Raw genomic sequence first — 18554 nt, 5'->3', positions numbered from 1 at the left:
TGTTTAAACTAAATTAAGTACAAAGATTACTTGAAAGTTCAACTCCTAGCATCTCTCTCAATGGTCATTATTCAATTTCTGTCTTCTACTGTCTTGCAAAACCATTATTATGCAGAAGTAGATTCTGGATAGCTGTCATACTTGCTAAATTGTCCATATTCAATCTCAGGTACCTGTTCTAACATTAACTAAACATAATTTGTTACTCACTCATCGATTCCAGCTATATCCTGTAATATGCTTTGATTTTACACATACAGTACAGTCAAATGGTGTAAACTTATACATTACCGTAGGCTAGGTGTGTATTAACCAATACTAAATAAATGTGCCTCTTAAAAAATACATAAATAACCTTTAGACTTAAACCAACACTTAAAAATTATTAAGGAATCAGAGACACTTAAATAGAACACACTGATGCATAACTGGCCTTGTGTCGTGTACACGTTTTTTCTATCACCCGCCTCTGAAAAAGCCATTATTAATGGTGAAACACCACTGTTTATTGTGTTATATAAAATTTTACCTTTACCAGTCCTCTATCCAGGAATGTCTTGCTGTTCCCTAAAAATGTGAAGGCCCATAGCTCTTCCCCAGCTTGCTGTTACTTATCTATGGACATAAGTACATTGTCAAAATGACTACTGAATCGCGATCGAGCTGGTTTCCGTTCAAATCTTCATACCGGTGTCGAGTTGGAGAGCCTGCTTCATAAGTTCATACGTTGTGAAGGAAACAGCCACCATCGGTATTGCTCTGATGTAGTTGATACTCATGCCTCTGTAGAGTCCTTTCACCATTCCATTATCTTTGTAGATCAGCACCAAAGTCTTCACCATGCCCATCCTGAAAATGTCATCATTATAAAAATCAGAGGTTCTACAGACAAATATACATACGAAGTTTTAATGCACATTTTTACCCAGAATATACTTTTAATATGCCGTAATTGAAAAATGAAATGAAAATTATATTTAAAAAAAATATATAATTGATAAGAAAATATTCTCTTTATTAAGCATTTATATGTAAACTACTTAATTTACTGTAAGAACATAAAATGGTTTGGCTTGCCAAAATCTTTTTAGCATTCTACTAATCTGAGTAGTAAATAAAAAGCACATTAATACAACTATAGTTGAGGGCGACACATCACTTTAAAAATTGTGTGACTCATGTGGAACTTACAATTCAATTCGTGCTAAAAATGTTGGACTGTTAAATAAAGATACAGAAATGAATTCTTAGATTCCAAAATGCCTTCCTGAGATTATTGGCACTGGAAGATGTACTTGGATATTCTGGTTAAGCCTGGGGCAGATATCGAGTGGCAACTATGGTCGGGCAACAAGGTCAAGACCATATTATTTTAATGGTAGGAACAGACAACGGATTGAAAAAAATGCTTTTGGTATTCAATTTGTTTATTTCTAAGAAATGAACAATTTTCTGCTTTGTATCCTTGGTGGAAGTAGGTAGGTGTTAATGGAAAAGACATTTTTTAGATACTTCCACATAAAATTTATTAAAAAAAGCGCTTTCGCCGGTTAAGGCATCATCAGTTAAGGCGAAAGCGCTTTTTTAAATAAATTTTATGTGGAAGTACCTAAAAAATGAACAATTGTCAACATGGATTTCGATAGAGAAAGCCATTACCTTTGCAGCAACAGAATTCATCGAATCTGTGATCAATTCATTAGATAAAAACAAAAAATAATGGGTCTATCTATGGATCTAAGCAAAGCGTTCAATTTTATATCTCATTCATCTCTTGTAATAAAGTTACACAGCTTGGTTTTAAGGAGCAAAAATCATAAAGAGGGATTAAAATGATGTATTGAAAATTTAAATCAATTAGTTCAAATACCACATCTTGGTAGTAAACATTTCAAAACCTTATACAGATCCTCTATAGAAATAATTAAATGTAGAGTACCCCAAGGTTCGATTCTAGGTCTAATTTTATTCATTTGCTATACAAAAAATTTTCCTAAACTATACTGTTCTGGTAAAAATTGCTTTAATGTGGATGGTACAAGTATACACATAAATACTCCTTCTTGGGAAGAAATTAAAATTAGGTTAAATTATAACTGGATAAATCTCTTGCAATTTTTATTAAAAAAAAACCTACTTTTAAAATTGGACAAAAATACCTGTAATGACATTACATGCAAAAAATTGGAAATATATAACTGAGCCATTTTCTTTCTCTGTTGAATTTGAAATTTCCCAAGTGAAAGTAGTTAACTTAATAGAACTAATTGTTGACAAAAATTTAAACTGGGACCTTCATGTAAGCAATGTGATGTCAAAAAAATCATCCGGTTTCTTTCTTTAAGTAAATGAAGACACTTCTGTGATGTTAGTAAGTTAAAAATGAATTTATTTCTCTTATTTTCATTCCACAATTAATTTTTGTATGGCACAACCTCCAAAAATCTTGATTCAACATTAAAAATTCAGAAAAAAATCAATAAGAATAATACTGAATTCAAAACCTCAAACATGATATAAGAAAAATTTAGAGAGTTAAAAATTCTTAAAGGCAACGAATTGTATATTTATGAAGTTATAGTGTCAGTCAAGCCCAGAATTGGAGATAAAATACTTAAGAGTACTGCCATCGATATAATACTTGGCAACGGAATGAATGGCAACCCCTTTTAATCGACTGGCTTTTAAGAAACCTCAATATGCAGGAATTATGTTTTATAACAAAATACCAAAAAATATTAAATCGGAAATTTCATTCCCTAAATTCAAATGTAAACTCAAACAATACTTAATAAGTAAAACGCTTTATTCATTCACTGATCTTTTCTGTGATTAATGTAATATTGTATACAGTGTGTCCCGAAAGGTTGTTTCATTATTTTTATTTTGTATAAAATGATAAATTATGATACAATTTGAAACTAACATGCTATTTTGATGATAAATTCCAAAAATACAAAAAAACTGTCATTTTTAAACTGATGTTGTCTGACAATTTGCATGTTTTAATAAACAGTTGATTCCAGCAATGGGTGCAATGAAATATCAGTCAGGTTTACCAACTATCTGCATAATACAATAAAAATTCCCTTTACAAAACAACCGGTTTTTATGAAAACCATGAGGAAAGCGTATTATATATGGTATTTGATGAAATCAGTAAAAAATATACTGTATTTTGATTAAGTTAAAATGGGTCGTTGCATTAAAAATAATAACTCAAATCCTCCGCCTCCTGCCTATTGGTCTTGACAAAATTTTCATTATGATTATAATATTTAAAAACTACAAAAGATTTCATACAGATTTCAAGTAAAAAACGTTTCAATATAGGTATTAATAAGAGAGCTGTGACACAGTTTTGAAAATTTTTACCAAAAACAGTTTACTGATGAATGACAGATATTTTGATTTGATTTGATTTAAAAGCCGTAGTATTTTATATTATTTCCTCAACCCCAAGTTGCATTAATGATCTTGACAGCCACCACCTGACCAGCTGTATTTCTGAATGGAGTAGTAAACTGTAATTACTTTCATTACATTTGATTTGATTATATCACTGATACACGTCCATCACTGTGCGTGTCTTTTTAAAGTAGCAAAGCAATAAAAATTTGATATAACTCAATGCAAGCCATAAAATCCGTCACCACGAAACAATTATAGCACCAATAAAACAATAACAGTTACAAAATTTTAAACCAACCTGAAAAAGATCTAAAATTGACCAGAAAGTCATCCTATTCTCTTCATTTTGTTTAATACAAATGGAAATGTATTGGTATATGTGTATTATATCAAAGAGGAATTATTCTGAAAGAGACTAAATTGATATTGGAAAACAAATAAAGATTCTTTAAGACAAGCTAACATTCCTGTTATTTTTAATGAGACCTCAAAAACTACTCAATACAAGAACAATAATCAAGTTTGTACAGTACATCATGCAAAAACAAAATATCAGAACCATGGCAGTGCATGCTGTAAACAATTTATTGTTTTACAATGTTTTATTAATTTGTGTAAAATTTATCCTTTCATTATATATTTTAGTAAACTTAGTTATACAGATATATGTTTTAATTATATTTGGAACTTGTTTAATTTTGTTCATACAATGTAGAAGACATTTTAGTTAGATTTCAGTATTTGATTTGATTATATAAAATGTATTTAATTTTAGTAGAACAAAATTAAGGTTTCATATTGGGAGTGAGAATATTTTATTTAGTTTGTCAGTAGATTTTATTGACAGTTAATTAATTTCAGATTTTTATTTACTTTTCACATTTACTGCACCCGAAAGAGATATATTATATTTTTGTTATCTATTGAAAAAAAGAGAAAAATTAATCTATAGATTAAAAATAATAAGGATAATAAAATAATCAAAATTATATTTGATTTTGATTTTAATAGAAAGTAACAATAAAATTGTACCTGGCTTAATTTGTTAGCCATACTGTTGTAACATAGATTGAAAGTTCATATACAGAATGTGTCAGAACTCTTGTGAGATATTTTAGCGGATCATTCCTATGGTTACAGTAAACTACTTTTTAACTATAGTTTGATTTTAAGTTTTTGTTATTTTATCTGTATCTGTACATTAATGTGTTTTTTTTATTGAAACGCTTACATAAATATTAATAACATTTTGCACGAATGTAAACAGTAGTAATCATATTTATTTTAAATAAATATAAAAAATTAATTAATATAAATATATAAAATAAATAATATAATAATATAATATAATAATAAATATAAATATATACTATCAAAATAAATATGATTACTACTGTTTACATTAATAAATAAATAAAGTAGAGGTTAATGTACACTGATGATGGTTGAATACCGGAAACACATGTATGGCAATAAAAACATTTAAAAAAGGGTTTTAGTTGACTTTTCATTATACTAATTATTAAAATAATTTCATATATAAAGGTGTGGTATTTAATATCAACATATGACTGATGAATTCAAGGTTACGTTGTATGATAAAAAAAATGCTAAAGAGGGTTTTAAATGCAAATCTATTCCTTTTACAACATAAATACTGGCACTAGCTTCACAGTTTCTACCAAAAGTATAAGGTAAAATACTAATACATATATCTAGTACTTAAACACTGCAGTACTTAGTGAAGTTTATATACACTACAATAACTTTAATTACGAAACTAAACTAGGTACGTTACAATACTAAATAACAATTTTTAAGTTAGAATTTGTAAAAGATTTAAAAAAAAAACCTAGTGACAGGCTTTTCACAATTTAAATTTTTTTTAAGACCAGCTAAACGTTCCTTAACTAATACCCTATTTATATGCCTAAAAGCACTTGTCTAGTTTTATTCATTCTAGAGTTATATAGTTTTTTATTAAATATTTTGTTTTTAGGCCGTTTTTATACACAGAAAAAATTCTGTAGAATCCACTGTGTTAAAGATAGAGAGGTCTAATTTGCGCCAAAACATTTTGTTTTTCGTTGGTTATACAAAAATAGCATTACATAATTAGATTTAGTTAATTTTTAAGTATTAGTATTTTGTTTGTGTCATACTTCTGACAGACACTGTGCCTTGTCACGAAAATAATAATAATTGTTATGCTGAAAGCTAACTATTTTCCACTTGATTTAATTAAACAATATATAATTTCTTGGATTTATAAGAAAGTTAAAAAAAGTTATTCTTGTAAAATGTTTGTGTTTTGATTTATTTTAAATCAAAATCTTTAAATGGCCACTATCTTGGAATGGATAGATTAAAAATGTTTGCTATAATTTTTGTAAATTTTATCATCGATCCAAAATTTAGTTAATTTATGTGAAAGGGGTTTAAAGAAAAATAGGTTTTAGTAAAAAAAAATGCACAAATACAGACGAAATATTAAAACATAAAAAATACAACTACAGTTAAAAATAAGTTTACTATAAGAATGGGAATGATCCTCTACAATATCCGGTAAGAGTTCTGCAACACTCTGGTTACATGCTGCAACCATACTATTAGTAGTTACCTGATTATAGTAAATACCATGTACTTAGGTGGTATATATTTTTATAAGTAAATACTGTTCTATGTTTACGTGACGTTTATTGTACACCGGCTGCCAGTTAAATTCTGAACAGCACTATTGAGCAAAGTTCAGAAATACTGAACCGGACAATAGGAGGAGGGCAGAACCATTTTTTGGTGATCATCCCCACAATAAAAAATATGCATTGCTGTTCAAAATAAAAGTATTGGTAGCTATTCCACGTGAAGTGTTATGTATTTGATGTTATGTATGTATTCTATGAGTTATATTATGCAATGCTAAAATATGCTGCTTTGAAACATTCTGACTGCATGCTACCTAGCAAAAACATACTTTAATTTAATTAATTAAAACGGGATTTACATGACAATTGAGTAGTATTGAATGATATACAACATTTACCATTGTGGCAATTGATATGTACGTATTGTGCTACACAGAACTGGTATCACTATAAATTATTTCTGCTACACAGACATCACCCTGGATGTGAGGAATACTCTTGCAGAAGCCCTAATGGAATACAAAATCCCAAATGCTCTGATTATACCACCTACCGTATCTGGGTCTCATAAAATACGGTTTCGTCAATGAATAATATAGAGAATGTTATCTATCATTAATTGAGAAAAAATATTTCCACAAGGAGTATGTAAAATAACAACTGCTTCAGTTTCACCAAAAATGAGTTTTCTTGGCAGTTAATGTGAACTTTGATACCTCCAAGGAATATAGAGTTATCGAGTATCAAAGTCGACCCATCTTTAATATTTTTAAAAATTAAAAACACGTAACATATTTCTGTGATTTTTATCATTTTTTAAGCCATTTGGGCTCTTTTTATTATTGTATAAAGAATAATGCATTTATAACATATGCATATTTTACAAGTAATCTATACATTCTACTTCATAAACCCAATAAATTTCCGGGAATAACATAAAATTAGACTACAGTAACTACCAAAACTACAAATACTTTGTCCAACTTCTACTGACTGTGTTAACATAACATTCCAGACAAGTTCATTCTACCATAACAGTATGAATTTATAAAATAAAAAATTAGACCCATGTCTAAAAGCCCCAGGACGGACACAAGCAACTGGATGCTAAAAACATTTTATTGACATACCGACTTGAAGTTGGAGTAGCCACACAGTTAAACGTAAGCAGTCATGTGAACAAACAAAATACGTTTACAAATCATAATATTTGTTACAAACCATATCCTACATACATTTATTCAATAATGAAATGTACTGTATTTTGTTCATAAAATTATCAATTTAATTTTTTTAATTCATAAGAAAATTATTATGAAAATTAAAATAAATAGCACAAAAAGATATGAGAGAAACTTTCTCCCTTTACATACTGCAGCTGTCTACCTTGATTTTCAGAAGGCCTTTGATCTGGTTGAGATAGACATACTCATGAAAAGATTTGAAACCTATGATATAGCTGGAAACGCATTGGCTTGGTTAAATTCTTTTTGTAGAAAAAAAGCAAATTGTAAAAGTGAACAATTATGTTAGCAATATAATATTAGAGTTGAGGCACGGAGTTGATCAGGGCGGTGCTCTAGGACCAATAATGTTTAATTTATTCATAAATGAGCTGCTGAAAATTAAATTAAACTCAAAGATTTTTGTTTATGCAGATGACGCAGCAGTGGTATACTCTACATACAATAAAAGTAATATCTAATTTCAAATTATATTAAAAAAATTTTGCAATGGTTGTCAAACAACAAACTCCTAATTAATATTAATACATAAAAATGTATACTCTTTTTTTATAGAAATGTGTCTTGTGAATCTTTACAAAAAGAAAATTTTTATTGTCATAAACACCAACTTAATGTCTATCATTGTTTAAATTACATCCATAAATTCTTAGACAGTTCTAACATTAAAAATAATGTACTTAATATAAGATTATCTCAAGTAAAGCAAATTTCAATGTGTAACTACACCAAAGAGTTGGCAAGAAAGCAATTCACTTATACAGCCATTATACATTTCAGTGCATTCAAAATAAACTATGGTAACAGTCTATTGTATAAACTGAAACCAAAATTTAAGATGAAAGTCAGAGAATACGTGAAAGACCTACATTCTTAATTTGTTTATTTTTATTGTTGTGTCACATTACATATGGTTTATCACATAGTTTAAAAATTGTTATGTATTTTAGAGTTTGTTATCATATGTCTACTGTTGAGCTGTTATTGCTGAAATTGTTTGTTATATCTATACGTTGTTGCATTTCTTACTGTAGTATAACAGGTGTATATTATGTCTGGAAACACCCAAATATATCCTTTAATAATTTAAATATAAATTTTGAAACCTCTTACAATCGTGATAGAGATTGGGCATCTACTTTTTGGAACAATGTTTTTGTTATGTCACACCAACGGGGGACGTCCTGCCGAGGGTATCGTGAATATTCTTAATGGAAGCCTATACCTTGTGATACATAATTTTAAAGGTAATAAGCTTACTGAATTGAATGCCACAAACCGCATCTCAAAGGAATTATTCTATCAGAAAATAGAGCATTTTTAGTATTGAAAATTTACTGATGTTCAACAATGTAATTTTAACATGGTTCTTGCCACAAAATGTGTTACACTAATTTTTTAGGCATTTTTTAAATGTTTCAATTAAAATAAAATAAACAATTATTTTTAAGCTGGTTTCATTAGTACAAATTTACCAGTTTTTATTACAATGAATAAAACTTATGAGTCACTTTCTCTGATTACTTATGAATCTGTACTTGGTGTTTTCCAGTCAGCAGGAAGGTTTAAAGAGACAAAGGTCACTATCCTATGAGAAACATTATTGTGTTATTAATCATCTGGTCTACAGGTTTCAGTTTGTTGAGCATGGAGCTTTCACTAGACAGGTCTAAGCTTGGGAATTACAAATGGACAAAGGTCATATCATTCCTGTCGAGTTAATCAGTGTCTCTGAAGCATTGCTGTCAACAAGTTATCTAATTACAGTAGTTCAGTTTTTTATTTGGCATTTTAATGGAATTGTCTGAAAGAGAACGAATTACTCTGTTGATGATGCGAGGATATGGGCGATCGTCAAAGATCTTATCGGGAAGTTTGTAATTTGTTTAATGACACTTTCCCAGAAAGGAATCCCATAAGTGTTTCAACAATATCAAAAACTATTGAGCGTTTTTGAAATGACAGGGAGTGTACGTAATCGGCCAAAGTCGGGTAGGATACAATCTGCAACAGATGAAGAACATGCACTAGATGTTTTGCAAACATTTATTGAAGACCCACATACATCGCTCAGAAAAGCTGCACAGCAACATGATATGCACCCTATGTCTGTGAGTAAGATTTTGAAAATTAATAAATACAAACCATTTAAAGTTCATTTAGTCCAACAGTTAAGTGAGGATGATTACGACAGAAGAGTTGAGTTTTGTGAACTTGTGATGCGCAAATGTGATGACAATATAGATTTTCTGACCAACATACTATTTTCTGATGAGGCAAACTTTTTTTCCTAAATGGCAATGTTAACAGACACAATTGCCGTTAACTGGCTAGTGAAAACCCACATTGGATTACTGAGTCCCATTCACAGCAACCACAAAAACTGAACGTATGGTGTGGAATTTTAGGTAACAAAATTGTTGGACCCTTTTTCATCAATGGAAATTTAAATGCCGAACTTTACTACAATATGCTCCAAAATGAAATAATCCCAGCTATTCAAATTGCATCAGGAGAATACTTTGATAATGTATGGTTTCAGCAGGATGGTGCTCCACCCCATTATGGGAGACAGGTAAGAGAGTATTTGGATTTAAGGTTTCCTCATAAATGGATTGGCCGAAGAGGAGAAATCGAATGGCCTCCAAGATCTCCGATTTGTTCACCAATCCGATTATTTCCTATGGAGTCATTTAAAATCCAATGTTTATAGAAGAAAGCCTCATAATTTTGGAAGACCTAAGAAACAGATTATAGAGGAGATTGCTTTGATAACTGAAGAAATGTTAGGCAACTCTGTCGAATCATTTTACACAAGATTGGCTCATTGTCAAACCGTATAAGGAACACAGTTCGAACAATTGCTTTGACACCAAATGCAGGGTAAAACGTTTGTTGTAAGACTTTTCTAACAGCATACATTATTTTTTATTTGTAATAAGAAATCAATAACATAAGTATTTCCATAATTGTACTGTAATAAAAACTGGCAAATTTGTGCTAATAGAAACCAGCTTAAAAATGAAATTTTTGTTTTTATTTAATTGAAACATTTAAAAAAAAATGCTAAAAAATTAGTGTAACACATTTTGTGGCAAGAACCATGTTAAAATTACATTGTTGAACATCAGTAAATTTTCAATACTAAAAATGCTCTATTTTCTGATAGAATAATTCCCTTGAGATGCGGTTTTGGTGGCATTCAATTCAGTAAGCTATTACCTTTAAAATTATGTATCACAAGGTATAGGCTTCCATTAAGAATATTCACGATACCCTCCGGCAGGACGTCCCCCCGTTGGTGTGACATAACAAAACATTGTTCCAAAAAGTAGATGGCCCAATCTCTATCACGATTGTAAGAGGTTTCAAATTTATATTAAATTATTAAAGGATATATTTGGGTGTTTCCAGACATAATATACACCCTGTATATTAATTTATATTAAATCCTGTTTTGTTGGACTTCTACTGAACTTGGTGGACCTTGGATTTGTTAAATTTGTACCACTATCTGAATATTGATTTATTATATTATAAATAATTGTTATTTATCTTCTAAATGAATTTTACTATTAAATGTCTACTGCTAAGCTATAGTTGTTGAAATCATTTGTTAAATAATGTAATAAATTTGTTACAGTTTGATTTATTTTTGTATTTAATCATGTATTACTGACATATATTTTAAATCTGCCTAAGTAGTCCTTAGATTTGTTAAGCATTCTACTATTAATTGTTTTTGTTTGATTTATGTAATGATTTCTTTATTCATAATATCTAAAAATATTGAAACATGTTATTTATTCAAATGTAAGTCCACCCTCTGCCAAAAGACGACTGGATAGGCTTTGAATATACTTTGCCAACTTTAGTATATGACAAAATATAAAAAATGAAATTGATTTTCCACATGTGCTTTGTATAGCACATGGAATTGTATTTTTTGTGAACTGTGAACTGGGCTAGGCCATGTGGTGTGTGTAAAAATATATTCACTGACCTACATTTTTTATTTCTACATTTGGTGCAAATAATCTTGAGGGAAAGATTATTCTCATTTAAATACACACCGACCTTCAACATACGTCACCACGTAGGCAGTTTCACACCCAACACATCTTACCAACTATATATGGTGACCAACGTTTAGGAATTTTACAATCAGATATAGATTAATTATTCTCAGTCTGACCCCTTTTGGTCTTAAATCCAAGGGACAAACAGGCATGAATAATCAAATTGGAAACAGGCCTCCAGATTTATAAATTCTACATTTATTATTGTTCCTTTATGTCACTTCAGGTACTAAAACAATACTCACGCAAACTTCTGGGTCTCAGGGCTCATCATAGCCAACTGCATGCGCCGACGTGTGACATCCATGGGGTAAGAGAAGCTCTGAGCCACAGCACCAGCTAGTCCCCCACACAGCAGCTTGGCTGGCAGCGACAACACTAGTCCTCCTGGACAGTGCAATCACAAAGTGTATAACAACGTCATCAGTTAAAGGGTAACAACAATCCACGCCAGCCTATAATTATTAACTACAAATACATTTTAAAAATTCATCAATCTTTTAAATACATTTTCTTTACTATATTCAAGAGTGAAGCTTTTTGTCATTTTGCAAGACATTGTCAAAACAGTGAATATTTTGTTTAATAGGCCTATACCTAATTTAAAATTACAGTTTAGTGGTCCAGGTGTAAAACTAACTAAACATTTATAAAATACAGTGATGCCAAAGGACTAAAACCGGGTTAAAAGTTACCCTATATATCAAAGTATTCACTTACACTATAGAAGCATTTTTCAGTTAACCATAACTTAATAGTGGTCTTAAACCTGTTTAGGGACATGCATTTGACTTCACTAGATAATGCATTGAATTACTTAATGCCCTGATATACAAAGCTGTTTTGAGTGCTGGAGTAAACACATCTTTTGTAACAATATTTAGCCTATTCCACTTTTCATACCCATGAATAGCAGCTATATGTTGAAAAGCATGGAGGTTTTCTTCAATGTACATTATTGTAGAAAAAACATACAGGGATGTGAGGGAAAGAATGCCTAATGACCAGTTGCCTAATGATATATGGTTTACAGTGAGTCAAATTTGGCAAATTACAAATAAGCCTAATGACTTTTTTTTTAACAAACAACTTATCACAATAACCAGTTTCCCCTAAGCAGGATATAGATCTTATGAACAATATACCTTTTGAAATATTTGTTGCCACATAATCAATATGACAGTGCCATTTTAAATCACTCTGCAAATATATGCCAAGAAACTCGAGAGGAGGATCACAGCCCTCTCGATTTGAAAGACTTAAAGTAAGGTCTTGTGTTTTTTGAGAGTTTAGATTGTTAATCATTGATTATATTTTAATTGCAAATAAAACTAAAATTAAAATACCTTTAGGGGTCCATAGGTGAACTCAGTCCGACATTACCATCTCGGCCGGTCCACCATGTTTCAAGTAGCCTAACTAATCCACTTCTACAGTTTACCAATGTAAGTAGTGCTTCATACTTTTGTAAGCAAAAATTTGGGTATTTTATTGACTCAATAATATATTGCCTGTATAATACAATATACATCTTTATTTTCAAATGACATGTTTCCTAAGCCATGAATTTAATTATGTAGGTATTTAGAACATGACTAATAATTATGATGGTTAATTCCTTAAATTTTGGACTCAGAAAACATTAATTAGGTAAAACGCACGGAAAAATTGTATTTTTACTTTATTTTTAAAATTATAAAAAAATGAATAACGAATAAAAATTTTATTTTGCATTACTTAAATTTTTACAATGGTGCAAGGTTCTTGCTTGAAAAAAAACCAAGAGTGTACTATAATTTATTGGTTTATATTTACATGTGTATAAGGAGTATTGAAATATAAGCATATTCACTTGAAATTAATTGGACCTGGTGAGACAAGCCGGTGGGGAACAAATAGACCCAAAAAGGTTAAGGTACTTAATTTAAAAGAATACATCTCTTAAAGTATTATTTTTATTAAACTATTTTTTACTGTTATGTGGAAGCCATTTTTGTTTTCAATAACAGTGTTTCTGTCATTTTTAGAGGTTTGCGGAGTGATGACCACGGTATGTCCAAAGACAACCAATTTAGATAGCTCTTCAATCTAGTCGATACTTATAACAGTAATGTTAATTGATTGATACACTGCACCTATGTACTGCAACAGTAATTTCTCTTTTGAATTCATCAACCCTATAAGTATGAAAGAACTACAGTCAGATTCTTAAAAATTCTAGTAGCCATTAGAATGCCTAACTGGTTGAAAAATGTATTAACCTTTCCAGCGTTATTGACGCGGATCCGCGGAGGGCCACTACAAGCTCAAAACATTATTGCCGTGGATCCGCGTTTTTGCATTCTGTATTTTTTTACTGCTATGTTAGTTGAATATTTTGCTGCTAGATGGTTCTAGTAGTCATGCGACATACAGATGGGTTGTCCTGCCTTGAATTCTATTACAATGGCAGTGGCAGTGGCTTCTAATTGGCCAAACATTGTCTAGCGGGCGTGGCCCCGCGCCTTTCACAAAGTCATTGATGGGAGCTCCCGTCAAGGCATCTAGCCAGTTAGTGAGAAGCGTCCGGTACACGCACATGTATTTCGGTTATCGCTAATTTTCTGTTGTGTCCTATTCTTTTTAAAGTAAATTATTAATATTATATACAGCAGTGTCCAGTGTTTATTTAGTGTTTTTTACCATTATTCATGTGAATGGCGAATCCAGACGATTCGGAATTTGAAGATTTGGTAATTCTGAGCAATTACTTGGTCAACCCCAAACTTTTTCATATTTTACTACGGTCATAAGGATGTTATCAGAAAGCAAGAAACATAATTCAAGCCCCGCAAGGCCGTCCTACAGGTTGCCGAGCGATAAGAAGGTTCAAAGTCCACGTGATAACAGTAGCTTGCGGGAGACGCGCGGAATGCCAGTTGTGACAGCCCGCCACCAAATAAACACTCTTTGTCTCCTTTTGTATTTTTCTAATTTTATTAGTTTGTAATATAGTATATGTTTATCTGTAAAACTGTGTTTCATTCCCCTACTTACTGAATAAATGATAAAAAAATTAGTGACAACTATACCACGATATTCTCAAAAGTTAAAAATTAGCCTAGGAAATCCAAAACGGGCTAAACAAATTTTATTTACCGTTAAATAACTCTATTTTGACATACAGAAACAAAAATTAATTTAACTTTACACATTGGAAATTTAAAAAAATTGTAACTTAATCAAAGATCAGGTCCAGTTTTTCATGACGCTTAAAGGGTTAAGTATGCAAATATTCACTGATAATTATTTTAATTAGCTTACCTTCTTCACGATGAAAACATGAAATTGTATATACTTAAGATTATTGAGTGATAATTTTTATATTTGTTAGCACACAAACCTGTATTCCTTGAGCAGGGAGAGCAAGTGTACTGTGGTACATACTTCATACAGCAATACTTCATCATCTCGAAACAATAAAATGAGAAGCCAGCGTAAGGAATCATGCCACAGATTGTTGGAACAAATCCTCTATATAATGCTCGAAATCCACCTTCCTGAAAATGACAGATGATTAGTGCTGACAAATCATCATTTTTTAATTGCTATAAAAAATTGAGCAAATAAGTCTTACATTAACAGATAAGCTACACACCAGTGGCTCATTTCTCAAACTATATTTTTATAATTATTTTATTACTTTATAATATTTTATAATGGTTGTCGTTAATCATGTTTCGTACTGTTTCGTAAAGTGCATGATGTTGAATGATAACTGATATCTCATTACACAAAGGGTTACCTAAAAAGTAACAGCTTTGAAATAAAAAGTAAACCAGTGAAGATTCAAATATCGTATTATATACATCCAAAAACCACAGTGTTTCCTATTTTTCCACAAAGTCGCCAAATAGATTAAAGCACTCATCATAACTTTAACATGTTCACGGCAACAGCTTATTTCTGGACTTTTTTTATTTGTTGTTGATGTTTTCAATAATAATGGCCAAAAACCATAATGGTTTCTTTTTGTTTGTAGACTTCCCAATTTAGATCATAACAAATTATTTCAATATATTTTTTTTCTATGTTTCTCAGCGTACTCCAAGGAGTATAGAAAAATTAATTTACCTTAAAAATTAAGTAATCGTGTTCCAGACGGGGTAGGGTTTAGAAGTGATGTCTATGACGTTCAACTCACCCATAGATTAAATATTTGTATAAACTTGCAATATTTTACAAATGCACTGTATGCTATTTTTAAAAGAAATCAACAACCTTCTCATTCCTTCTGTTCCACAATTCATAATTCTACAACAGTCTACATTTCCTCCCTCTTGCTTGATGTTCTGTGCTGTCCACTTTCCAATGATCCCTTGCTCAAAATGCTATTTTGTCACCAATAATATTGAGATTATAGTTGTTATAATGCCACTATTATTATATACCATAAGTAATAAACTCTCCCACCCAGCCACACATTATTTGATAAATGGTATATATGCAAATGCATGGTACATATATTATTGTAAAGTAACTAATGTAAAGTTTTTGGAAAGTCCACTGAACTTGGGAAAAAACTCAGTTTATAAGGAAATGTAATTAAATAAATAAATAAACCAAGATAATTCTAAAATATTGGGAATTCATGATTTATAATACTCTTAATAATATTATTTATCAGAAACATTTCATACACATTAAACTAGAAATTATATAACTAAATAATTGGAACCTTTTAAAATTCACATTCACTAAAAACAAATTAGAAAAGTCATAGCTACATCTGTTATTTATTTAGTTACTATTTAGGTTATAAGTAATAATCCTTTACTTATAACCTCAAATTGCTGTATCTTTACGAATAGATAGATTGTAATTTATTGTATTCTGTATATTTCACATTGTAAACAAACATATTTAAATGTTTAAAATAAATTAATTGTATAATGTATATATGTGGTTATTAAATTCTAATTGGTATTAACGCATTTTTCAAGCAATTTCACTAAAAGTCTTTCAATAGGTATATATGTTTTACTGTATGTTGTTTCCTCCTTTATTCTCATAACCACTGCACATATGAAAACATGTTTACGGCAACCACGGCGACACTGTTGCTAATGCATCAACATGTTTGTTGTTTTTCTGGTAGCTAACTCATTCTTTTGGTGCCTTATGCAATCAGAAGATCATTATATTCTTGCCTGCTATCTACTGGACTAATATTATCTTGTGGTCTAAAATTGAGTTGCATACTGACTCCATTAGGTGATCGGTTGGTGCCAAACTGCTACGTCTTTGTTACTGTGTTATTATACTCTAAGTATAAAAAACAAACATACTTAGTAGTGTGAAGGGTTAACTTGGCTATCAGAAACCACCTGTTAAGGGGTTAAAAATCTTAAAAGTATTAAACTTCATTAAGTTGGGGTGTTTAAATTTCTTGCTCAATAGTCCAAGAGCGAACATAGTTTTAGTCCCCTGTATTAAAAATAATAATTTCAAGACAGAATATCCAATATTTTATGACAATCTAATGCACATCATTTACAGAGAAGAACAATAAAAACAACCAATACTTGTAATTATATTCTTGGATTGTAACATCACTGGTTTACCAATACATAGTTTTCCTTTTTACTTAAAACAATTACGTCTATGACAATAGGAAATGGGGAGAAGTGATCAACACAGTTACCTGCTGGTACATGCAGAGACCTGTATGGACGATGCCTGTGTAGACATGTTCACCAGCGACCTGGAACGCCAGCCTGGCTCTGATGGTGTCCAGAGGATACGTGAACAGTACTGCTGTCACACCTGCGCTAGATCCAGCTAGAAACTTGCCGATGTGGGAGTTGGGCCCCAGCAACACAGCGCTCCACTGTACAACCAGCAGCATATAAATTATACATTCTACAACAATATGTGTCCAGGGGATACGTGAACAGTACTGCTGTCACAACTGCGCCAGATCCAGCTAGAAACTTGCCGATGTGGGAGTTGGGCCCCAGCAACACAGCGCTCCACTGTACAACCAGCAGCACATAAAATATACATTCTACAACAATATGTGTCTAGGGGATACGTGAACAGTACTGCTATCACACCTGCGCTGGATCTGGCTAGAAACTTGCCAATGTGGGAGTTGGGCCCCAGTAACACAGCGCTCCACTGTACAACCAGCAGCACATAAAATATACATTCTACAACAATATGTGTCTAGGGGATACGTGAACAGTACTGCTGTCACACCTGCGCCAGATCCAGCTAGAAACTTGCCGATGTGGGAGTTGGGCCCCAGCAACACAGCGCTCCACTGTACAACCAGCAGCATATAAATTATACATTCTACAACAATATGTGTCCAGGGGATACGTGAACAGTACTGCTGTCACAACTGCGCCAGATCCAGCTAGAAACTTGCCGATGTGGGAGTTGGGCCCCAGCAACACAGCGCTCCACTGTACAACCAGCAGCACATAAAATATACATTCTACAACAATATGTGTCTAGGGGATACGTGAACAGTACTGCTATCACACCTGCGCTGGATCTGGCTAGAAACTTGCCAATGTGGGAGTTGGGCCCCAGCAACACAGCGCTCCACTGTACAACCAGCAGCACATAAAATATACATTCTACAACAATATGTGTCCAGGGGATACGTGAACAGTACTGCTGTCACACCTGCGCCAGATCCAGCTAGAAACTTGCCGATGTGGGAGTTGGGCCCCAGCAACACAGCGCTCCACTGTACAACCAGCAGTACATAAAATATACATTCTACAACAATATCTTTACAGCATTTTCTTCACATTTATTGATCAGTATCTATAAACTATGTTAAAATGCATTTTTAGGTTTCATATTTCAGCACTTTCAGCATTAAATATTACTAAATGTTAATAAAAACAATACCTTTCCAAATGGTTTATTTTTTGGACGAGGCCTTTCAAAACCAAAGGTTTCATCATCAGGCAGTCTCCACAAATAAATACTTACATGATTTTTATTACAATTAATATTAAAATACAATATAATGTAAATATGAAAATACAAAGATTTTGAAAATATTTCAGCCAGCATGAAAAATAGATGTGACTACAGTTTAATTTTTGAATAAATTGAGAAGAAAGATAACTAGAATTTTCAATAGCCCCCCTTCATTGTTTATGAGTTTTACTTTA

General features: G+C 31.5%; 1 protein-coding gene across 2 annotated transcripts in view; it reads right to left on the bottom strand.

The window, feature by feature from the left end:
• Nucleotides 1–468: 468 nt before the first annotated feature.
• LOC124361779 (graves disease carrier protein-like) overlaps nt 469–18554 on the bottom strand; it is a 28303-nt gene continuing 10217 nt past the window's right edge. The window contains exons 4-8 of one of the 2 annotated variants that reach the window (XM_046815748.1): nt 17063–17248; nt 14762–14918; nt 11625–11766; nt 7187–7189; nt 469–849 (exon numbers count right to left, since the gene is read on the bottom strand). In XM_046815748.1, the coding sequence (XP_046671704.1) occupies nt 675–849; nt 7187–7189; nt 11625–11766; nt 14762–14918; nt 17063–17248 (663 nt within the window). In that variant the 3' untranslated portion in view covers nt 469–674. The remainder of the gene's footprint in view (nt 850–7186; nt 7190–11624; nt 11767–14761; nt 14919–17062; nt 17249–18554) is intronic. The other variant, XM_046815749.1, reaches the window with a different exon arrangement.

The sequence above is a fragment of the Homalodisca vitripennis genome, chromosome 5 (assembly GCF_021130785.1).
Source record: "Homalodisca vitripennis isolate AUS2020 chromosome 5, UT_GWSS_2.1, whole genome shotgun sequence".
NCBI lineage: Eukaryota > Metazoa > Arthropoda > Insecta > Hemiptera > Cicadellidae > Homalodisca > Homalodisca vitripennis.
This window is presented reverse-complemented; position numbering and strand designations above follow the sequence as displayed.